The sequence below is a fragment of the Denticeps clupeoides genome, unplaced genomic scaffold (assembly GCF_900700375.1).
Source record: "Denticeps clupeoides unplaced genomic scaffold, fDenClu1.1, whole genome shotgun sequence".
Classification (NCBI taxonomy): Eukaryota; Metazoa; Chordata; class Actinopteri; order Clupeiformes; family Denticipitidae; genus Denticeps; species Denticeps clupeoides.
Genome location: NW_021630036.1, coordinates 65955 through 90803, shown reverse-complemented (window position 1 = coordinate 90803; position 24849 = coordinate 65955). Strand labels below are relative to the sequence as shown.

At 50.7% G+C, this 24849-nt stretch overlaps 1 protein-coding gene across 1 annotated transcript; it reads right to left on the bottom strand.

Annotated features, from left to right (window-relative positions):
* Positions 1-489: 489 nt before the first annotated feature.
* Positions 490-24837, bottom strand: fndc7b (fibronectin type III domain containing 7b). The gene is made up of 47 exons (XM_028967898.1): positions 24502-24837; positions 22495-22758; positions 21831-22097; positions 20964-21224; positions 20327-20587; positions 19987-20247; positions 19641-19901; positions 19244-19504; positions 18906-19166; positions 18285-18545; positions 17944-18201; positions 17608-17877; positions 17273-17530; positions 16807-17067; positions 16461-16721; positions 16094-16360; positions 15114-15371; positions 14782-15045; positions 14439-14699; positions 14024-14284; positions 13601-13864; positions 13226-13486; positions 12858-13118; positions 11853-12113; positions 11505-11765; positions 11148-11411; positions 10225-10485; positions 9866-10147; positions 9218-9478; positions 8690-8947; positions 8323-8583; positions 7630-7896; positions 7298-7561; positions 6937-7194; positions 5704-5964; positions 5034-5294; positions 4705-4965; positions 4371-4625; positions 4047-4307; positions 3713-3973; positions 3289-3549; positions 2928-3188; positions 2019-2279; positions 1657-1944; positions 1332-1565; positions 1200-1268; positions 490-1125 (listed from the first exon to the last, which is right to left on the bottom strand). The coding sequence occupies exons 1-47, from the start codon at positions 24602-24604 to the stop codon at positions 845-847; spliced, it is 11979 nt and encodes a 3992-aa protein (XP_028823731.1). The 5' UTR covers positions 24605-24837; the 3' UTR covers positions 490-844.
* Positions 24838-24849: the final 12 nt, after the last annotated feature.

The window sequence follows — 24849 nt, the reverse complement described above, 5'->3', positions numbered from 1 at the left end:
AACCTGCCTACCTATTCCCTCATCATCAGTCTGCCAATCAACTCATCAGACAGAACCATTTAAGGACAACTCCAGCCACCAGACGGGGCCCATCATTGTGGAGCCGGAGGAGGATAAAGAGGAGAGTTTTGGGGTGTTAGAGACAAGGCTTTGCTGCGTGTTAGTTGTGTTTTTTTGTGTGTGTGAACTGTATAATCTCTCCTGTTGTTCGTCCTGTCTAGGTTTTGGTTGGTGGTTGAGTTCTCACTGTAAATGAAAGCACAATATTCCACTTCGGCCTGGTACGTGTGTATTCCCGCCTCAAGTGTGTAAATGTTGAGTGCCTTGGGAAGGATGACCCAGGGGATATGGTGACTTGGCTTATCTTCATTCTTTAATTTTCACAGACTTTCATTCCTCCATCTCTGGGCTGGATGAAATCAAATTTCAATAATTCGATAGTAAGGTGTTCACAAAATGAGACAAGCGTATGGCACATGAGACAAAATATACTTTGTTGTTTACAAAATATTGCTTGATAAATTACCAATTTATTTGCTCTCTACCTTTTGTAAAAGCTTGCATACATGCTTGATCGAGACAGAGAAAGACAGTTGTATGACACCTTTGTAAAAAATATAAGATTTTATGATAAATAGGATAAACATTTCCAGGATTCATCGTTTGGAAAAACAGAGAATAAAGTGGGAAGAAATCAGTTGACATTTACTTTTTAAAGCATGTGAATCACACAGCGTTGGGCTAATGGTATCTAACACCTACAAAATACAGCAGCTTCTCGGGTTCTTCTTCTCCAGCTGGCTGAGTGTCCCGCTGTCTCCTCCCCAGTACAGGAGGGGTTGGCTCATATGGACGCACCAGTTGCGATGCATACGGGATGGGAGTAGGGACTCTGGGAATCGGAGTCCTTGGCTGTCAGGACGACGCAGTATCGAGTGTCTGGTTCGAGGTCAGAAACCACGGCGACCTGACTGGAGACAGTCAGCACCTTGTGGAGGAGGCGCGAGGGCATGTCCTTCCAGAGGATGACCGTGTAGTACAGAGCCCCCTTCACAGCTGCCCACTCGATGGTCAGTGACGCCCCCGTTACCCTGGAAACCCGCGCATCCGGTGTGGACAGCGTGTCTGGAAGAGGAAGGTGAACTGTTGAAGGTCAGACTGCGGTGTTGGAGGACTGGGTTATGCTGGGTCATGCTCACCTGATTGCATCAGCTCTGCCAGCATCTGCGCTTCTCCCAGGCTCCTCTTGCGCCGGGCCGCCACACGCCCTGGAGAAGGAACGTTTAGTTCCTTGTAAAGACCAAGAAGAGCAGGAAGAGAGAAGTTCTCACCGCTGAGCGCGGTCGGCTGGCTCTCCCCTGCAACGTTGCTGGCGGTCAGCAGCAGCGTGGAGAGGTTGGTGTTGGTCACCTCGCAGGTGAGTGCGGAGGTGTTGCACACCTGGACACGCCCACTGGAGCCCAGTTGGTACACCCGGTATCCTGTGGCAAACACAGCCGCCTGCCAGTTCAACACCGCTGAGGCGTTATTGCCAGTGGATTGGAAACCTAGAGGAGGACAAGGGGCTGGACGCCACAGATACGGCAGAAAAGATGCGTTACGCCATTTCTAAACCTGGGATTACTGGACACTGCTGGACATTAGTCCATTAAGCACCTGTGATTCCGGAGTTGGGACCGGAACTTTTGCTGAATCCAGCAGCATTCTGGCTCCGCACGGCCAGCGCGTAGCTGCTTCCACAGGGAAGCGGAAACTCAAAGAACATGCGGTCTGTCAGGTAGGAGGACATGTTCATCAGGGCTTGAGGGTTGTCTTGGATCCTGCCCATCACCTCCACCAGGTACTGTATGTTCGGACAGGTAACGGCGCTCCAGGACACCATGGCAACATCGCTTGAACCAATGCGGCGCAGCTTGGTTTTCACAGAGGCAGGTGGGCAGGGCACTGAGAGGTCACAATGTCAAGGGTCACAAAATGAGTCTTGAACGAGATATTTTTCAGATGGTTGCCACGGTTACCTGCTCCCTTTTGAACTGGGGGACTGAAGGAGCTGTTGCAGGTTCCATCGGACGCCTGAGCACTGAAGTTGTAGACGGAGCCACAACTCAGTCCCGTGATGGAGCAGGAGGTGGCCGACGTGCCGAAGGTGAGCATGTTCCCTGCATCCGATTGTGCGCAGGCCACATACTGCACTGCGCCCTCGCTGGGTTCCCATGACAACACCGCAGTGCTTGTGTTACAGTGCATGTACACGGACACATTCCTCGGCGAGCAGGGAACTGGAAGTCAGGGACACAAACACGAACATTATGTTCTTGAGCTTGACAAAATGTGATGGCTAGATGACAGCCAGCTCGGGTCAATGGAGAGACTAATGAGGATGTCGTGTTGTAATGCAGTACAGTTAATGAGCAGGACAATACATCAGACATTGCTGACTAAAATGGTGAAACGTGGGCAGGCCGGTTATCTGGGTGTCGCATATGCTAATTTCACCCTCATCTTATGGCACGAAATTCAAATGAAATTGATTAACATTCCTGCTGTTGTAACAGAGGGAAATGAATTCCTGGTAGTAGCGTAGTGGGTTATACACTCAGCAGGTTCAAACCCCACTTACTACCAATGTGTCCCTGAGCAGGACCCGATGTCCCGGAAACTTCTGACTGTAAGTGCTCTGGATAAGGGCGCCTGGTAAATGTTGTGAATAAAGTCTTGTCACATTCCTGAAAAACGGCCAGTAGTATAGACTTTTCCTGGCCTGTAGCATTATATCATGATATTCTATGTGGAGATGTTGTTTAGGTACAGGGAAATTTCTATACAAATTTAGTACACGGCATCTTGTACATCAACTCTGTTTTTACATTTTCAGCGACCTGTATGTACAGTATCACGATATATCCCCATGTAATGGTATCATGTACCTGTGTGGAAGGTGAAGGGGCTGCTGGTGGGGCTGCTGCAGTTGTTGGCGTACGCGGTTACAGTAACGTTGTAGGGCAGCCCGCAGTGTAGACGTGACAGGGTGCAGCTGGTCGCGGTGGTGTTACACGTCCGAACGTCACCGTCTCGCCCCGTGGCTGCGAGCGAGAAGGACTGTGCCAGTCGGGAAGGTGCCCACGAGATCAGCACGCCATCCAGGTCACACAACTCCTTTGCAGTGAAATTCCCGGGAGCACAAGGTGCTGGAAGAAAAGAAACACACACACACACACACACACACACGCCTTTTTATTTGGTTGTGCGTCCTTGGTACATGTACGTGTCAGGGTGTGTGTACGGTACCTGTGCGAAGTTTCTGGGGAGGGCTCCTGAGACTGCTGCACTTGTCGGAGGAGGTAGAGACGATGACTACGTACTCCACGTCGCAGCGCGCCCCCTGCAGGTCGCAGGAAGTGGACGTGCTGTTGCACACCAGCAGGCTGAGGTCGCTGCCTTCAGCCGTGGCCACAAACAACGGCGACCCTGGTGCCTGGTCCCACTTCACACGGATCACGCTGCTTTGGCACTCTGTGGAAATGGTGATGTTCTTCATACTACAAGGAGCTGAGAAGAAACAACACAAAAAGACCCTGGTGACACCTTATACCAACATGACAAGCTGAAATAGCACCGTGCACCATGTGCTGCACCTTCTGGGTTAGGGTTCTAGGAACTGCCATACATTTGCATGTCAGTATTGATGAAGACACGTGGTTCTGTTGTTCACCTGTCTGTAACTGGAAAGTCTCGTTCCCTCTCGTCACACAGTCTTTGTTGGCAGCAGTTATGCTGAAGTTGTAGACGGTGGCACAGGTGAGATTTGGCACGTTGCAGGAGTTGGAATGGGTGGAGCATGAGGAGTTTGACCCGCCTCCTTTCTCCGCGAGTACCGTGTATGTGTCAGCTCCTGGTGCTGGCCGCCATACAACCCAGGCCGAGTTTATCGCGCAGTCCAGACTTCCAGAAAACATCTGAGGCCCACATGGAGCTAAAGAAAGAAAACCCACAATAAATCCGATTTGAATCTGCTTAATAAGAAAAGTTCTGGAGCATATTAGTACCTGAGGACACCTGGATGGGGCTGCCAGGCGCGCATTCACAGCCCCTCCTCACCGCTGTCACCGTAACGGTGAAGATAAGGCCACAGCGGAGGTTGCTGATGGAGCAATCGGTTGCTGTTGAGTTGCAGAACCAGCTCATCCCACTGCTGGCAGCCGCAGTTGCTCGGAAATACTCGGCACTCGGACTGGCCGCCCAGGTGATCACCATGGCGCCCAGACCACACTGCATCTGGACGGACACGTTCTGGGGCGTGCACGGAGCTGAGAGAGAGAATTTTATTCAATTTGTTCCCCCAACTTCAAAGTCCTTTAGCCGTCACCCACCTGTCCAGAAATCTGCAGCCTGACTGGGAAGGCTGGTGCAGCTGTCGCCCATGGCAACCACCTGCACACTGTACGCTGCGCCGCAGGTGAGATTTTGCAGGGTGCAGGTAGGTGAGGAGCTCTCACAGGACGAGAAGGTGCTGCTGCGTGTGAATGCTCTGTAGGACAGCGTCCCCTGGCTGGGACTCCATGACACGACAGCCTTATTCTGTCCACAATCCATCACCACGGAAACATTCATGGGCACACAGGGCACTGGTTTGAGAATGGAACTGGTTAGAAGAGCATGGATGCATGTAGTAATAATAATAAAAGAATAGATTTGACATCCCACCTGAACTGAGCGTGGTCTGAACACTGGGGAGGGAACTGCAGACGTGGTCACCAGCTGTTACGGTGACGCTGTAGGATTTGCCACAGGCGAGTTGTGACACCCCGCATCTGGCACCTGAGGACATGCAGCTGACCGTCTGTCCATCAGAGTCTTCCATCACAGCCGTATAATGTTCTGCCCCTACAGAGGCCGTCCACGAGACCACTGCGATGTTGGAGACGCAGTCCATGAAGCTGGAGATGTTGGTGGGCACACATGGTTCTGGGGGCGCAGAGGACATCGGTGGGTTTGTTGCATCTGTTGGTTCCCGCTTTCAGTAAACAACTTACCTGTCTGCATAGGTACTGGTGAACAGGATCTGCTGAGACACATGGGTCCTGCAGCGAACACTGAGACATGGTACGTCTGTCCACACTGCAACTGGGAGATCTGTGCGCTGGTGACATTGGTGGAGAATGACATCCGCTGGCCGTTGTCCGACTCCGCTCTGATAACGTACAGTTCGGCCGCCTGACTGGCCAGCCAGGACACTGAGCCCACCCTCGTGTTGCAGTCCAAACTCGCAGACAGACCCTCTGGAATGCAGGGAGCTGCGACCCACAAAGCAGGACCAGTCAGTGTCAAAAACCACTGAATTAACAGTCTACGGTATAAAAACGTAATAATGCCGCAGTCTACTACAGCGTTCTTCAAGATGGAACCTCAGTCCAGGTCTGGGCCACGTTTTCTTTTCTCCCAGGTAGTAAATGATTCTGGGACAGTCCCCCTGTTACAGGGACAGTCCCCCAGGAGACACTCAAGGCCACAATGGTAGTAAGTGAGGTTTTGAACATGCACTCAAAAAATGATTTGTTTGGATAACCTAACTCAAATATGACGGCTATTTCCACACATTGGAATTATGCTATTTGAAATGAATGCAGGCAAATACAAGGCTCCTATTTAAGTTTTTTTGCGTGTGTGACTATGTGGTCGCCTGGTTGGAACCCATGTGCGTACCCATGTGTATTGTTGTGCTGTTGCTTGGCGCGCTGCTGCACAGGCTGTTTTCGGCTACAACGTGAACTACGTAGGTGTAACCGCAGTGCAGGTCGCTCCAGCTGCAGCTGCTTCCGTTGGTTGTGCATGTGTGGGGGTGGCCATCTGACGCGGTGGCAATGGCGGCATATAGCTCCGCCCCATCACTCTCGGCCCAGCTGACAGAGCCAATGCTGTCCTCGCACTCAATGTATGTCTGGACATCTATGGGCACACATGGTGCTGTGGAAGAGAAAAATACACATCGTCACACAGTTTAGACGTACTGTTAGTTGAATCTAAATTGAATCATAATTAATCATCATATTGTGATGTCTCACGTGCCTTTATAGCCAATCAATGCATGATGCATTGTTCTAGTTGTTCTAGTAGGTGCCTGAGTAAGCTGCAGCCAGAGTTCTAACTAGAACTAGAAAATTTGACCACATCACCCTGGTCTTCCCATCAAATTTAGGATTGACTACAAAATCCTACTCTTTACGTATAATCTTCTTATTTGTGTCGCTCCGCAGAACCTGAGAGAACTTTTAGTTCTTTACGAACTGCCACGCCCCCTTTGATCAACGGGTGCGGGGTCACTACTGGTACCCAAAGTACAGAAGGTCACAGCTGGGAGCAGATCCTTCTCCTATAGAGCTCCGCAGTTGTGGAACGGCTTGCCGGTCAGTGTTCGGGACTCACTATTACCACATATTTCAGTATCAGCTGCTTCTGTTCGTTTTCTCCGAGACACGGAATCAAGCGCCCAGACTACTGGCAGACCCCAGACAAGAGACCAGCAGATAGATCCTGGTTCCTGACAATGAACTTCTGACGAGACAACTTAGCATGAAACGAACCAGAGGACGTCACCATGTGCAGTGTTTCACAATGACAATCACTTTCACTTTTCACTTAGTTTTGCTCTAACAGGTCAGTTACGATTTTTAAACGTAAAGAACGGAAGTGGAGTGGATTTTTGACATTGAAATGTACCAGAGTAAAAGTAAATACTTAAAGTACAGATACACAATAAACTACTTTTACTTGGTTACCATCCACCACTCCACCCAAGCGACGCCGCGCCCACAGCCCCTGTCTTCTGAATTTCTGGCAACTACTAAAAATGGCAGCTTAACGCAAAGACTAGACTAGAACTAAAATGAAGACTGGCCGCCAAAACCAGCTCTACCGCGGTGTGCTGCTGGCTCGTACCACTTCGGAACGTTGCAGGGGAGCTGGCTGGACTGTCACACGCCTCGTCCCGGGCCACCACTCTGAAGCTATAGGTGTCTCCACATGGAACCTCCACCACCAGAGACAGGTTACTGGTCTGGAAAGTGGTGGCAGACCCCAGATTTCCAGTTGCCATGATGTTATAGACCAACGCCCCATTGGCCTGTCCCCAAGCTAAGGACACATTTTGGCTGGCACATGACCCCCTTACAGTCACATTCACAGGCTGGCAGGGAGCTGTGGACACAAAAACATCCAAGAACATTTGCCATGTCACCAAACGGCTTGATAAAATGGCGATATGCTTTAGCATTTGTGGTTTTGTCCCACCCCTGTGTACCTGTCAGGATGTCCACGCTGCTGCTGGTCTCACTGATGCAAGACGAGCCCTGGGCCATCACACTGAAGAAGTACCGCCTGCCGCAGTCCAGCCCAGAGAACAGGCAGCTGGAGCCGGTGGAGTTGCAGCGCCGCACCCACCTGCCCACGCCGGTGGTGGCCGTGGCTACGTACCACTGGACTCCGTCCTTCCGCTCCCACGACAGCGCGGCCGCTTGCGTTGTGCACTGCAGGTCCACCGCTACTCGTGTGGGCGTACATGGACCTGTGGAGGTCGGAGGTGAAAGGTCACCGGAGGGTGAGTATATCTAGCGATGCGCTAGATATACTCACGCGTTTGGAAAGTGGCGCCCGTGTCCAGGGTGACCCTGTTGTTCTGGTTGAGGGCTGAGAGCGAGATGTTGTAGGTGCGGCCGCAGCCCAGATCGCTCAGGCTGCAGTCGTTTCTGGTGGAATTGCAGGCCGAGTAAAAACCGTCGTCACTGGCAGCCGTCAGCTCGTAGGAGTCTGCGCCGTCGCTCCAGGCCCAGTGCACCGCCACAGAGGCGTTGGCGCAGGACTGGGTCACGCGCATCGTGTTGGCATCAGGAGAGCATGGAGCTACCAGAGGACAAAAGAATCCATTTCCCACATCAGGGGTATATGAACCTGTTTATGGGACATAGGGTGGTGGTAGCCTAGTGGGTAACACACTCGCCTATGAACCAGAAGACCCGGGTTCGAATCCCACTTACTACCATCGTGTCCCTGAGCAAGACACTTAACCCTGAGTGTCTCCAGGGAGACTGTCCCTGTAACTACTGATTGTAAGTCGCTCTGGATAAGGGCTGTAAATGTAAATGTACTTTAGTGATCATCATGTCCTATTAGGTATTTTCTTCAGCTATGTTGTCTGTAAAATATCTTTCATATCTTATAAATCACAATTCTCAATGCAGCCCTGATATTCATATTTGAGACAAATTGACGGTGTTGTCTCTTGTGTCTTCGATCCTAGATCAGGCGTGTGCCGTGGGAAGGACTGACCTGAGACCAGCAGGACGCTGGTGCTGTCAGAGCTGTTGAAGTCCATGCCCAGTGCACACACGCTGACGTAGTAGGTAGTGCCGCATTGGAGGGCACCCACGCTGCAGGAGGTGCCCATGCTGCTGCAGACTAGCGTGTCGCCGTTCCGCCCGTTAAAAACGGCCTTGTAGGCCACAGCGCTGATGCTGGGTTCCCACGACACAACACCTGTCCCGTTCCCACGCGCCACGCGTGCTTGGACGTTCGTCGGGGGACAGGGCTCTGCAAAGCATGCAACGCGCGTGAGAGCGTGTGTCTGAAGGGAAAGTGATACGCTGCAGCACAGCACACTCATCATCTCTGTTTGGCCACCCGGCCGTGGACTCACCCGTCTCTAAAAACAGAGAATGACTTGTGGCCACGCCCTCACAGACGCTGTTGTGAGAAGTGACCCTGACGTTGTACACCTTGCTGCAGGCCAGGCTGTAGAGGGCGCAGTACGTGTCGGAGGTGAGGCAGGACGCCCGCGCGCCGTCTGCGCTCAACGCTTCGCTGCTGTAGGAGGACGCGCCCGCGCTGCGGTCCCAGGACAGCTGGCCGATCCCCATCCGGTAATCCAGCCGCAGGTTCTTTGGAGAGCAAGGTCCTGAACAAGAGGGGGATTAAGAAGAAAGAAGCCCCAGACCAATCAGGGTGGTGTACATGGGGTGGGAAGAGATAATAAATCATGCTTAAATCATACAAATTTGTGTTTTTCTACAATATTCTTAAGGTCGTGTTTTTCTAGAATGTTTTTAAGGTCGGGTTCACATGGTCAAAATGTTGTGATGCCTGGAAATCATGCAGCATAATGTCTTCATTTGACTTTACTTTTCTTTTTAATTTGAAATTGTTCTGGATTTATTGCGTCACTCACCGGTCTGTACGGTGCCATTCATGATGGCGTGGCTGCTGCAAGTGGGGCCGCGGGCGGTGATGGAAATGGCGTACTGCTCCGCACACAGCAGCCCCTTCAGCTCACAGGTGGTTTCGTTTGTCACACATGTCACCACGTGATGCGACAAACCTGTTCCTGTGACAACATACGACTCTGCCCCCAAACTCAGGAACCACGATACCACAACGGAGCTCAAGTCACAGTCCAGCATCGTCCTGATGTCGTACAGAGGACAGGGTCCTGTGTCATGCACGCACGCACACACACACACACACACACACACACACCATCATATATTGACCATCAAGTATTTACACAAACTCAACAATACATGTATATACACAAACAAAAGTGAATTTATTTCGCATGGCTGCTCCCTGCATGTATGTCATTTTTATGCTCGAGTTTTATGATGATATGATAATATCATGTAATAGTTACAGAACATATTTTTCTCCTAGAGGGTGGCAGCAGCCTAGTGGTTTAGAAACTCATCTATAAACCAGAAGACAAACCCCACTTATTACACTTAACCCTGAGTGTCTCCAGCGGGGGACTGTCCCTGTCCCTCTGGATAAATGTTACTGAGAGCAGCCGGTGCGTGCGAATGTGAATCATATAACCAACCGGACGGTGTGTCCACGGTCTCGGTGGGCTGGCTGTCGCAGTGTCCGTCTGACGCCTCTACACCGACATGGTACAGCATCCCACACGCCAGTCCGGAGATGTTGCAGTGGTTGGGGCCATTTCCCAGACCAGCATCCATGGCCTGGCAGTTGGTGGAGCGCCCGTCACCATCGCTCAGCGTGGCGGTGTAGGAATCTGCTCCGTCACTCTCCGTCCACCACACACTCAAGCTGTTGTCTGTACAGTCCACCACGGGGACCACGTCCTGTGGCATGCAGGGTACTGCGGGACATACGCGGTGACTCGCATGTACCACGTATACCGCGTACACGGTGACACGCTGGCTTTCTGGAACTCACCGCTCCTGACTCGCACACTTTCGCTGGCAGGGCTGCTGCAGGTGCTGTCCTGCGCCACCACGCTGGCATTGTACACCTGGCCACAGGTGAGGCCGCTGAGCTGGCACTGGCCAGCGCTGGAGGAGCAGAAGTCCATGTACCCGCTGGCACTGACGGCCGTGACGGCGTAGTGCTGCCCGCCGTTGCTCAGACTCCATGACAGACCGGCAACGTTGGTGCTGCAGGAGACTGCGGCCCGCAGGTCAGAGGGGGAGCAGGGGGCTGCACGCAGTCAGAAGAAGAGAGGAAATTCACAAAATATCTTCGTCAACAAACGGAAATGAGACGCAACTGCTGGTCATGTGACTGTAACAAAACATTGGGAGAAAATGATGAAGCGAGTCTATAAGGTAACAATAATATAATAATAAAATAATCTTGTTTAAATTATGAAATGGGTTTGTTCTTTTTGTCTGTTCTACTTGGTACTTGTACTATATTTACAGAATTGCATTACAAAAAAAAGAGACTAAAATACATTTACATTTATTTATATTTATGGCATTTATCAGACGCCCTTATCCAGAGCGACTTACAATCAGTAGTTACAGGACAGTCCCCCTGGAGCAATTTAGGGACACAATGGTAGTAAGTGGGGTTTGAACCCGGGTCTTCTGGTTCATAGGCGAGTGTGTTACCCCACTAGGCTACTACCACCTAAATACAATTTACTACTACCACCTAACTAAAATTAGACTAAAATATTCATGGATAATTCTGACTAAAATAACTTGACTAGACTAAAATGAGTCTGGACGTGACTAAGACTAATAAAGACTAAAATGACAGCTGGACGCAAAAACACGACTAAAACTAAACCGGCCGCCAGAAACATCAATACGTGTAAGTAAATGATCTCGTCGTGGACACACGTCCGCACGCACCTGTCCGAACTATGGTCCCCGTGCTCTGTGAGCTGTTGCAGTAATGTCCCGCAGCGGAGACGGTGAGGACGTACATCTCTCCACAGGGCAGGCTTCTGATCTCGCAGCTGGTGGTGTTGGTGCTGCCGCAGCAGCTCTTCTCGCCGTCTGTGCGTTCCAGTGTCGCCGTATAGCTCAGTGCCCCGATGGATGGCAACCAATCAATACTTATCAAGTTGCTTTCACAGCCCACCGTCCCACGGACCTCCTCAGGGGGACATGGAGCTGTTTGAAGGGAAAGAGAAAAGAGGATGTAGAAAGGGAAATGAATTTATTATTCTTATTTGATTGATTGAACATTGAGAAACCCGGTTGTACCCGTCTCTGAAGTCAGGCTGTTGCCCGGCAGAGTGATGCACTGGTCGTCCATGGCAACAGCGGTGAAGACGTAGTAGTTCCCACACTCCAGCATGGGTACAGCACACTGTCTGTCCGTGGTGTTGCAAGAGAACTGCCTTCCCTCACTGTCCGTTGCCGTGGCGATGTAGAGCTCCGCCCCTGTCGACTCCTCCCACACCGCCCAGGCCGACTCTGACAGGCAGTCCATCTCCACCTCCAGCAGACGTGGCTCACAGGGAGCTGTGTACACAGACACACAAATGACATACATGCCTGCACACACGCACGTGTTGCACACGAGTGACGAGTGCGTGCCTGTGTCCTGACCTGTCTTGAAAGTCAGGTGGGGATACCACGCCCCCACACACCCATCTCTCTCTGGGATCAAAGTCATGTTGTGCTCCCTCCCACATGTCAGGTTATAGACGATACAGCCCGTTTCCATGCTGGTGCAGGTGTACACCCCCCCGAATTCATCCGTGGCCACGGCGATGTACCAGACCCTCGGAGCGCTGGCGTCCCAGCTGACGACTGCTGAGTTGACCTCGCAGTCCACCACCATGTCGACAACATCTGGGGGACAGGGGGCTGGCAACAGACTCCAGACCATCAATACAGGCCACTCTGGACCTATTCTAGTACTGAATTATTCTCCTGGGTGCACTGTAATGTTCATATAAATATTCTGATATTTAAAGTTTATAGTTACCATTAATATGTATTTATTTCCATAGGTGGGTAGTAACAGGTTGCATTTACTCTGTTACATGCGAGTAACTTTTTGAAAAAAATCTACTTCTAAGAGTAGGTTTACACAATAGCTTTTACTTTTATGTTCCATTTGTGAATTAGAAAGTCTTACTTTGCTACACTGGGCAACACTCGACTCGCTACTTTTTAAAACCATTTTATATGCTTTATTTTATACCTGCCGTAGATCTTATGTTTCACCATTCAGACGTAGCAGGAATAATCACGTCACCGTTTCACCAATTAATTAGAGTTATTGTTTAGCTGTTTTATTTAATATATCATTGCTAACACATGTAATTAGCATATAATACCAGAATTGGCACATTTTCTAGAAAAAATTTAATAAATATATATATATATATATATATATGTGTGTGTGTGTGTGTGTGTGTGTGTATACACACACACAATCCAACATTTACTCAGTGCTTGAGTAGTCTTATCACTACATACTTTTTAACTCCTACTTGGATGAGTACTTTTTATTCATACTTTTTGACTTTTCTGCCCACCTCTGTTTATTTCTGTCATGAATATCAGAGTAAATCTGCACACAGACATTTTTTCCTGCAAACTCACCTGTCGTAACCACCACTGCTTTACTGTCGGAGCTGTGGCAGGTGCTGTCGTAGGCGACCACCACCACCGTGTAGTTCTGCTCACAAAGCAGACCGGAGATCATGCACTCGAGATCCACCGACTCACATGACCCCATGTGACCTCTCTCGCTTGTGGCCTGAACGTGGTAGAAGACGGCGCTGCCCTCCTGTTCCCAGGTGATGTTGAGGACCCCCGTCACACATTCCAAGTGGGTCCGAATGTCTTGTGGCACACACGGGGCTGAGAAGCACAAAGACAAAGGTTAAGCCATGACCCCATCTCACCTTCGTGACCTTGACCTCCAGGAAGTGTGTCATTTCCTTGCTTTCTATCTGGGACCATTTTACCCGTCTGCAGCACACGCTTTTCACTTCTGATGCCCCGGCAGCTGTCGTCCACACCAGCCACGTGGATCTCATACGTCTGGCCGCAGTGGAGTCCAGCAACGACGCACGACGTGCCGGTGGTGTTGCACGATGCCAGGTGACCACTGTTGCTTTTAGCAACCGCCGAGTAGGACAGAGAACCGCTAGACGCCATCCAGGATACCGACACATTGTTGGAGTCACATGATGATGTGATACTCACCCGAGTTGGTGGGCAGGGAGCTGAAGGAGGAATAAAAAATGTGGAAACTGAGTAGAAACAAGCGGCAGGTATGTGCTAGAAGGTGAGTGTGTGAAAGATTCATATGAGTTTATAACGTGTGTATAGGTGTGTACCAGTGTTGAGCGTCAGCCATTCTTGGGGCGGGTTCGTGCAGGCGAGGCCTTGTCCAGTGACGCTGACCTGATACCTCTGGTTGCACAGCAGCTCAGTGACATTACAGGCCGCGCCTGGTGTGCTGCAGGTCACCTGATGTGCCATGTCTTGGTCATCAGCCTTCACCTGGTACGTCAGTGTGCCGTTACCCGGCAACCAGGAGATCAGGGCCGAGTTGACTCTGCAGTCCAGCTTGGCTTGCAAGTGGGAGTGCTGGCACGGACCTTCACAGCGACAAGTAACTCAAGTAACTACCAATTTAATACAAGCAGGGTTCATTCTGGAAAAACGTGCTTATGAATATAATATCTGCACCTGTAAATGAGCATATGGCATTTGTAAAATACTCTTCCTGCTTATATGAGGGTTCTGAAAGAATTCACCTGTGGATATCGTGATCGGCTGGCTTGCATTGCTTGCACAGCTGTAGCTGTTAGAGATGACCGTGACTGTGTAGTTCTGTCCACAGACCAGGTCTGAGAAGGTGCATTCCGTGTCCGTGTCCCTGCAGGTGGAATTGTGTCCATTCACAGAGCAGGCATAGACAGTGTAGTCAACAGCACCCTGGGCAGGGTCCCACGTGACTGTTGTGAGATCTGAACCACACTGTACATTGGCGTTAACCATCATTGGAACACATGGAACTGGAACAAGGAGAGAAAGATGCAGATCATTCAAATATCATTACATTTGTCCCATGAAACCCTGAACAAAAGAAGGCTCAAAAGGCACCACAAACAAACACAGACTCTCACACCCCAACGATGGTATCATTTTTCCCAGAATTCCTTTGCTCACCGGTGTTGAGGCTGACGGAGTCGCTGGGTGGACTGGCACAGTGACCGGAGAAGCTCTGGACGCTGAGCGTGAACTCTTTCCCACACGGAAGTCGCTTAAAGGTGCACAAGGTGTTTGTGCTGTTGCAGGTTTTGGTTCCACCATAGAAGTCGACTGCACTGACGGTCTGTTGCTGCTCCGCCCCTTTATTGTCCCACGTCACCACGGCGACGTTGGTGCTGCAGTCCAGCTGCACTTTGACACTCTCCGGCCTGCATGGGGCTGGTCAGCGGGTGAATACAACGTGAGCGTGTGTGCACATCATTCTCTGATGGTCTGGCCACGTTGCCATGGGTTACTGTACCTGTCTGCACCTTGTAGTCTGACCCGTTGATGATGCCACAGTTGACGGACGTGGTGACGACGGCGACGCTGTAGGTGCGACCGCAGCGGAGTCCGAGGATGGTGCAGGAAGAGGACGAGCTGTTGCAGCTGCTGCGCATGCCATCTGTACCGATGGCCAGCGCCTGGTACATCTCTGGCGTGCCCGTAACCGCCTGCCAGCTGACTGCCAGTGTGGTGGCACCGCAGTCGGCCTGTGCCACCACGCCAGTGGGCAGACATGGTGCTGGGGAGGGGCGGAAAGGTAAGGTGCAAATCCTGTGGCATGTCTGTGTGTGTTAGGTGGCCGCCTACCTGAGCTGAACTGGAAGTTGGCGCTGACCGTGCTGTTGCAGGCGCCGGTGGAGGAGACGACCGAGGCATCGTACAGATGTCCGCAGTCCAGCTGCACGACGCAGGAAACACCGTCAGATGAACAGGAGACACGGTGCCCAGCGGCGTCCACCACATCTGCTGTGTAGTTGATGGCACCAGTGCCTGAAGCCCAGCTGATGGTGGCATTGTTGGTGCCACAGCTTGTCACTGCTGCCAGGCTGGTGGGTGGACAGGGTGCTGGAGGGAACCGAATCAAATAATAAATCCATTTTTCTACAGTATGCTAATAGTTGAATGTGGTTCATCCATAACTGTACACGGCCTCATAATGCCAAACGCACACAAATGGATTCAACTAAACCGCGGCTCTTTCATCCTCCCCTGGTAAGTAAATCATTTAGTATTACGTGTATTTCATTTTGTTTGAACATCTGACGCCTCTTGTTTGTAATATTTAGCGTTTAATTATAAGTTGACTTTAAGTTGATAAGTAAGTTGAGTAGAGTTGGCATTGCGAGCAGTGGTGGCCTAGGAAGCAGACCCGCGATTGGAAGGTGATTTGAACCCGAACTGCCAAGGTGCCACTGAGGCGCCAAGGGTGATGGTTGAATACAGAGGACACGTTTCACTGTGTCACCGTGCTGTGCTGCAGTGTCTCACAATGACAATCGCTTGCGTCACTTTCACGCATATCGGCGCTAAGATTTCCTCTTTTCCCTGAATATGTGCAGCTGCAGTTTTAGATTTCTCTGGGTGATGAACTATTCATCGCGCCATCGGCTTCTAAATGCAGATTCCTGCCGCACACGTGGATTCTTTTTGTGAATTTTCCCTGTTCTTTCTGTTTTGTGGAAACTAGATGGGTCTTTGAGTGTTAAAACCAGCACACAAAGACGTTCTTCTGGTCTCAGCATGACCTAAAAAATGTGTTAATTGGTGAATATGCAGAATTGAGACACCTGTGCCGATACGCAGTTGTGTGCTGAGGCTGCTGGTGCACACAGAATCCTGGACGGAGACTCGGAGGACGAAGCTCCTCCCGCACCGCAGCCCGCTGATTGACTGTGACGTGTTGGTTGTGTAGATGGTGGAGTTTGCTCCACCCACTTCCTGTGAGAACAGGAAGTAGGTAACTCCCGTGGTGGCGGAGCTGGGGCTCCATGTCACCGTGATGTTGTTGCTCCTGCAGTCTGTGAATCCGTTCAGGTTCACCGGAGGACAGATGGCTGAAAAAGGCAAATGTAAAACCGCATTCCTGCTACGTTCCTCCTCTTCACTTCGCCTCGCCGTGCAGACATGTATAAGCCCCTCCCCCTTCAACGTCACCTGCTTTGAGACTGACAGCTGGGCTAGGGCCACTCCAGCAGCCACGGCTCAGTGTCACCACGGTGACGGCGTAGGTCTGGCCACACTGCAGGCGGTAGAAGGAGCAGCCGGCGCCGGTGGTGCTGCAGGTATCGTTCTGCCCGTTGGCGGCCGTTGCCGTGGCGACATACGACTCTGCGGTCGCGGCAGCAGCCCAGGACACCGAGCCGACGTTACTGTCACATCTCAGAGAGACGGAGACGTTATTCGGGGGGCAGGGACCTGTCACACAGCGGGAGAACCGAGTCCGTGGGAATGGAACTGAGCCGAGGAACGAGGAACGTGTTGAGAAACTGGACACTGGTACCTGCAACAAAGGTGAGGGCGCTGCTCTGGAACCCGTCGCACGCGCTGGAGAAGGGCGTGACGGTGATGTTGTAGGCCTGGCCGCAGTGCATCATGGACAGGGCGCAGCTGGCGGTGGAGGAGCGGCAGCTCCTGCCGTCGCCGTCGGCGCTGAAGGCCTTCACGTTGTAGCCCACGGCGCCAGGGCTGCCCAGCCAAACCACCTGCGCCGAGGCGTTGGCACACACCAGGCTGGCGCTCACGTTCTGGGGCGGACAAGGAGCTGCACGACACCGCATGCTGACGTTAGAACGCTCTGGCTGGATCGGAGTGGACATGGTGCAGATTCTTTTTTACATCTTTATTGAGAGTAAAAAGTATTTCCTTATCAGGGCTGAAAATGTGCAGAAACCGAATGAGAACTGCTGGTGTTCACCATGTTCTTCCTTCTCTGCTTCCATGTGCGTATTACTGTGTTGGCTCTTTACCCGTTTGGAACGGCACCGCTGGTGACTTGCTGCTGTTGCACGTGGCGCCCGCCGCCTCCACGCTGGCGTGGTACACCTGGCTGCACCTCAGCGAGCTGAAGGAGCAGGATGTCACGCGGGTGGTGCAGGCCAGGCTGTGGGCGGGGCTCTCCACGCGGGCGGTGAAACTGTCCCGCCCCCTAGCCTCGCCCCAGCTCAGCAGGGCAGTGTTGGCGGCGCACGAGTATGATGGGACCACAGAAGACGGAGTGCAAGGAGCTGCGACACAACACCAGAAATGGGTAGACATTTTGCAGGGCGCGTGTGTGTGTGTGCGTGTGTGTGTGTGTGTGTACCTGTTGTCAGGTTAAACGGCGGGCTGGGGTTGCTGTCACACTGCCCGCCTCGGGCAGTTCCACTCACGCTGTACGTGTGACCACACCGGAGGTCCATCAGGTCGCATGCCTGCACCGTCGCCGTGGCGTCACAGCCTGTCACATGACCCAGTGCTGACACAGCAGAGACAGCCACGCCTCTGTCTGCGTGTTCATCCCGCACCCACGACACCTGCGTGTGATTGGTGGAGCAGTCCAGCTTGGGGCTGTTCATTGTGGGGGGACAAGGTGCTACAGCGGAGAGACCGGGTTAGTCAGTGGGCGCGTTGTCCCGCATATCTGTCCCCCGCCTCATACCTGTGTTTACGACAGCTTGAGCGCGTGCAGAGCTGTTGCAGACTCCGTCTCTGGAGAGGACGGTAATGTTGTATGTTCCCCCACACGCCAACCCTTTCAGGTCACAGGAAGTGCCGTTGGCAGTGCAGGAAGTGGCGCGCTGCGGCCCACTGGCCAGGGCAATGTAATCACGTGCACCCACACTGGCTGGCCAAGTGACGGTCACCAATTCCTGAGTGCATTGCAGGGACGCGTTGATATTCTCAGGTGCACAAGGGGCTGTGGGGGACAAACATTGTTTTTCCAAGTTTATGATCATGCGGTCGAGTTCCTTCTGACCTTCAGCACTGCTGGCCTCTCACCTGTCATCATGGTGACATCCTGACTGCTGGAGCTGTTGCACTGGCTGTCACTGGCGAGCACAGTGAAGGTGTAGGTGTGTGCACAGGTCAGGTTGGGGAAGGAGCACGTGGGGTCGGAGGTCACACAGGTCTGACTGAAACCATCCGCGCTTCTCAAGCGGCCCGCGTACGACCGCGCCCCTGAGGCTGCCCGCCAGGATGCCTGGACGGTGTTTGTGGCGCAGTCCACAATCGTACCAACCATGTCTGGAACGCAGGGCACTGGAGGAGAGAGAGATTTCAACATCAAGTTCAAATTACTGCCTATTTTTATAACTTTTTCATTACAAAAACGGAATTAGTAGGAACGTGAACCCCTGTAGTCATAAACCCGGCATCCCATCGTTCCCATTCACCCATATATTCTAAAGTGAAAAGATTCAAAAAGATTGAAACACTGCAGCACAGCACACAGTGAAATGTGTCCTCTGTATTTAACCATCACCCTGTGTGAGCAGTGGGCAGGCGCCCGGGGAGCAGTGTGTGGGGACGGTGCTTTGCTCAGTGGCACCTTAGTGGCATCTTGGGCCGCTTCATTAACCGCTAGGCCACCACTGCCCTGGAGATAAAAAAACCTCTCACCTGTGTTGACGGTTTGTGTCAGGCTCCCAGGTCCGGAGCACTGGCCGCTGGATGCCCTGACCATGATGGCGTATGCCTGGCCGCACTGCAAGCCTCTGAGGTCGCAGCCCGAGCTGTTCGAGGCGCAGGAGGCGGCAGTGACTCCTCCCACGCTGGCGGTGGCGTTGTAGTTTAGCCCAGGAATGCCCAGAGTCCAGTTCACGCTCAGGACGTTGGAGCTGCAGGACGTACTGGTCACCACGTTCTTTGGTGCACAAGGTGCTGAAAGGAGAAACGGATTCGACATCAAAAATGGGTTCAACATCCGTCCGGCATCTTTTCTTTTTGCTCTTGTGTACCTGTGTCAAGTCTGTACTCCACACTGTCAGGACTCATGCACGTGCCGTCAGACGCAGACACGGTCACCGCATACTTCTGTCCACAGTGCAGCACCCCCAGCGGGCAGCCAGGTGATGTGGCGCTGCACGTCACATTGTGCCCATCTGTGCCCATGGCCTTGGCAGCGCATGACACCGCGTTTGTACCGGCATCCCATACGACTGAGGCATTGTTGTTGGCACAGTCCAGACGGACATTCACATTTGCCGGAGTGCAAGGTCCTGCAAGAAAAAGGGTCACACTGAAAAGCCGTAGAAGAAGGCCACCAAAATGTATTCTATATGAATAAAAAACAGCTCGCATGTGCTATTTATGGTTCTATTTCTAGATAAAGACCGTCTTTCAGAAACATCTCACCTGTCTGCAGTGAGACACTCGTGCTTTTCATGCTGGAGCAGGAGTCATCCACTGCGGTCGCTGTTACGGTGTACACCTGACCACACCGCAGGTCACTCAGGTCACAGGTCGTGCCGTTCGAGCTGCACTGTGACAGGGAGCCGCTGGTGGCAGTGGCAGTGACGTTGTAGTAGTTTCCTCCGACACTTGCCTGCCACGCCACAGAAACCAGAGTTCTGCCACAGGCCCGCGTCACAGTCAGGTTCGTGGGCACACACGGTGCTGTGGAGTTACGACACATACACGACACATACATCTCCCACGTCGTGTAAACACCACAACACTGGCGGAATGAAGCGAGGCTCACCTTCTCTGATGAGCAGTGATGGGCTGGGCATGCTGAGGCACAGGCCGTCGTATGATGCCACCTGCACGGAGTAGGACTGGCCGCAGGTCAGGAAGGCCGCCGTGCTCCTCGGGACTGTGGTGTTCAGCACCGACCGCTGCCCACTGCTGTTGCCGATGACTGTGGCGTACGACAGCGCGCCCCTGGTGGCGTTCCAGTTCACTGTCAGAATACCTGTCCCACAATCCACCTGGGGTGTCACGTTCATTGGGCCACAGGCAACTGTTGAGAGGGGTGCGGGTTAGAGGTCAGTTAAAATCCGGGAGTTTGCGTGTCTGTAACAGTCCGGGGTCCAGCTCACCTGACTCTATTGGGACAGGTTTAGAGGGCATGCTGCGACAGACCCCGTTATGGTACGTGACGCTGGCATCGTACATCTGTCCGCACCTCAGGCTGGGCACCTTGCAGGTGTTGTTGGTGGTGCTGCAGCTGAGAAGCGTGCCGGACTGCTGCACCAGGGTGGCGGTGTAGGAGACGACCCCTGGCAGGCTCTGCCAGGACACGACTGCCAGGTTGGCAGCACAGTCCAGAGAGACCTCCACGCGGTTCGGAGGACAGGGTGCTGGGTGAGGAGGTTAAAAGTGGATATCATCAATGTGCACACCACGCTGGACACTGGTACAGACTATGCATAGGCCACCAAGTCATTTCATTCACAGAATGCATGTTGCCAATGTCAAGGTATGCTTTAGTTCAAGGACAAAATTTGACTTTGTCCACAGAAAGAAATGAATAAGTTTTCTGTCCTTTGTACAATTCAGATTCTCTATGTGCTTGTACTTTTTTTCTCTCCACTGCCTTTAATTTCTGTGAACACTTGAGCACTTGAAACTTGGCGCCCCATAGTGTTGCCAACATCTGAATGGTGCATGAATAAAAATACAAATATTAATTTGGATTTCACTGATTTGATTGTTTTGGGGCTGCCTAGACCCTACCTGTCTCCACAGAGACCACGCTGCTCCTAGAAGTGTTGCAATTGAAGTTGGACGCAATGACGTAGGCCTGGTAGATGGAGCCACAGCGAAGGCCGGGGACCTGGCAGCTCAGATCAGTGACACTACAGGTCCGGGTGATTCCACTGCTGTCTGTCGCCATGGCGACATAGAAGACAGCACCAGGACTGATATCCCATGAGAGCGTGATGGAGTCTGTGCCACAGTTCATTATCCCAGAAACATTCTGGGGTACACAGGGCACTGTGAGGGGAGGACAGCAGTAAAATCATGTTATTGATCACACTCAATTATAAACTATATGTTTAGAAGGAATCTGATATTCTGCAAAAGAGTGTATTTAGGAAGCATTAAAAGGGAAAGTCATGAAAAAACACACATTAATATACATGTTTTCTTAACAAATTCTTTCACAATTCCACAATTTCCAGAATTTCATATATGTTGCATCTATGCAATATATTACAAAATTTTGTGCAAAGCCTGGTGATCCATTACAACTGATGTTAAGATATTACAATTGTTAAGACTATTACTGCACACTGTATACTGAAGTCATTTCCACTATACAGTATGTTTACTAAATGCACATGACGGAGCTGGGGGTGGTAGTGGCCTAGCGGGTAACACACTCGCCTGTGAACCAAAAGACCCAGGTTCAAACCCCACTTACTACCATCATGTCCCTGAGCAAGACACTTAACCCTGAGTGTCTCCAGGGGGGGGACTGTCCCTGTAACTACTGACTGTAAGACGCTCTGGATAAATGCTGTAAATGTAAAAATAATTTTAATAGAATATCATTATAACAAACTAACTGCAATGATAGGCTGACTGATCATGTCCCACCCGTGACAGCTACATCCCCCAAGAGACGCTCGCTGGGGCACTGGTGGTCGAGGGAGGTGATGTAGGTGGTGACACTCTCTCCACAGCCCATCCCTGCCATGGTGCAGCTGGTGCCGACGGAGCTGCAGTTGTAGTACATCATGTTTCCTTTATTGCCAAAAGCCTCCACGACATAGGACAGCGCTCCATCAGCTGGATCCCAGGAGAAGGTCAGCATGTCCACCTGACAGTTTGAGGAAATGCGCATTCTCTGTGGCTGACATGGAGCTGAGCAGAGACGGACCAGTGAGAGTTAAATTAAACTCTAAAACCAACATTAGACAAGTAGACAGTCTGGTCTGTTAGAATAACAGATCTTCTGACACAAGATCATGTCCTCAAAACTCATCTGTGAGTGTCAGAAGAAGTTGCTAGTTCCAAAAATAGTCACTAGGCGGCACTCAACATGTATCAAGAACAAAGAATACAAAGAATATGATTTTATGAATTTACGTTTATATTACAATTGTAGCTCAAGAAAAGCAAATGTGACCCAATGAAGCACAATATAAAAAAAATAAAATAATGGAATATAGGTTGTGCTTCATTAATAGCACATTCACAAAAAGGATGCATTTAATTTTTAATTTAGATTAAAAAAAAAGTTAACATAGTGTGGGTCCACCTGTGTTTATGCTGACAGTCTGACTGGCATTGCTGGAGCAGCCAAAGCCCCCAGCCGCGGTGACTGAGAAGTTGTAGCGGCGGCCGCAGAACGTGTTGGTGAAGAAACAGGACGTTTCTGTGGTCACACAGTCCAGCCGCAGTCCAGCCGAGTCAACAGCGTAGGCTACATAATGCGTAGCACCAATGGTGGCCGCCCAGGAGAAGATGATGACGTTACTGCTACACTCACGAAACAGGCTCAGACTGGACGGAGGACATGGAACTGAAAAAAGCAACGAGATTTTCATTTCAAATGAATGTATGTTTCAGTGGAGCTTCAGATATGTCAGGCGCACGGATAACAATGGAATGGACATCTTTTTGTTTTCTATTAATAACACAAAGAACTTGTCCACAGACCTGTGCCGATGAAAACTGTGGTTCTTTGCATTACATTAAGCTGCATAAAAAACGCTGATATTTGACCTTACATAACTGCCAACTGCTGAATATGTAGGATACGTGGAGGGAGACCTGCTGGTAGTGCATGTGGTTCACGGGACAAGCGCTTTTTCTTCCTTCCATCACTGTAACCCAGTAATGAAGTTATGAAGTTGTACTGTCCATGGTTTTTTTGTCCAGACAGGAATGTTCTCACAGACAGGACAATAGGCTAACAATATGAGCAAAAGAGCACATACACCATGGTCGTCCAAATAATCCCACACAATGAAACCCCAGGGGTGCTTTACAGAGATCAGATGTGCACCAGGCTCACTTTATGACCAGGTTTGTCCTCAAATACATGTGTTAGGCTGATCTGGTGAAAAGATTTCAAGTGTGTAATATTAACTCTCATTAATTAATACATTTTAAATTCTAAAGGGTTGGATCAAAAAGGTCAAAGCTTGAGAATCGTGGCAGTTTCACCCTGATCTGATATCAGTACCACAGTTCTGGATGATCTTGCTGGTGTCGTGATTTGTAAAAGAACTCCTTAAGCAGACAACACACATTTCCAAAAACCAAGACGTCTGGGAACACATAGCATTCCAGAGGAAAACCTCTTACGTTCATCTCACAAAGGTTGCTGTGAAGGACGTAAATCCAAATTTTTGGGGTGCTGTGTGGGATGCAAATCGTAATTTTTTGGGTGCTGTGTGGTATGCAAACCCTAAGACGAAATCAAAAGAAATTGAAGGAACTTGAGTACCTGATTAGAAAAGTGTATTATGCCAACCTGCAAGGTTTTTAGCCGCTGATAGAGATCAGGTACTAACATACTAAAGGCACTAAAGTCCTTCCCTCTACTCTCCGTACTGTACCGCTTGTTCATATTATATTCATATTTCATGGTTTATATACAAATAATTAAGCTCAGGTAGGTAAATATAATACTGATTATTAATTATGCATAGATATTTATTGAAGTAACGGGAGTGACGAGGAGTGCGTTGTTTCCTAGGAGCGTCATGTTATTGGTGAAATACTGTCCCTTTATTTAATTTATTGTGTTAAAATTGGTATACATTGCGCCTCTAATGCAATTTTGTTCTTGAGTTGTTTCTAATGCACCATGTCAACATTTTTAATTCTAGCTACAAGTGATTATATGTAGGTTTAAAATAACAAGCGTCCTAAATTTTCATCTGAGGTTCACTCAACACATGCAACAGAAAGCGGTTAAAGTCACATCTGAAAATGTGGGTACACAAACCAAACTGCATAAAGCATCCAACCATGCGCCATTCTCTGAACTGCGTTTGGACCTCGTCAAGCTGACTAGGACCTGCTATACCAGAGCTGTTTAGTTCTTTTCTCTTCCTCTGCTGGGCCCCTGGATGGATGGCGTCTCGTCTCCCACCGTAGTCACAATGTACGCTTTGTCGTATTTCCTCAACTTGTTTGTCTCATTATCTCCGTCTCTCTCTGCCAGTTTATTCCCTGTTCTTCACATATCCTGCGTGCTCTTGTGCATCTTCCACGTGGAAACGCTGCACTTGTAGTGACTGGTTGAGATCCTCACCTGTGCTGAACTGAATGGTTCTGTTGGATGTGGTCTCGCAGGCGTCAGTGATGGCTGTGATGTGCACCAGGTACTTCTGACCACAGGCCATGTCCTTCAGCATGCACTTGGTGTTGGTTGATGAGCAGGACAGCGTGGGGCCGCCAGCACCCACCGCTGACACGTAGTATGAGGTGGCACCCAACACCGGGTCCCAATTCACCACTGCTGTTCTAAGGACACAGCTATAGTCCACAGAGATGTTTGTCACTGCACTCAACCCTGCAACACACACACACACACACAAATACCACAGTAATTCCTCATTGAAGAAGCTACAGTACCTGCCTCAGTATGCAAATCTTTCCA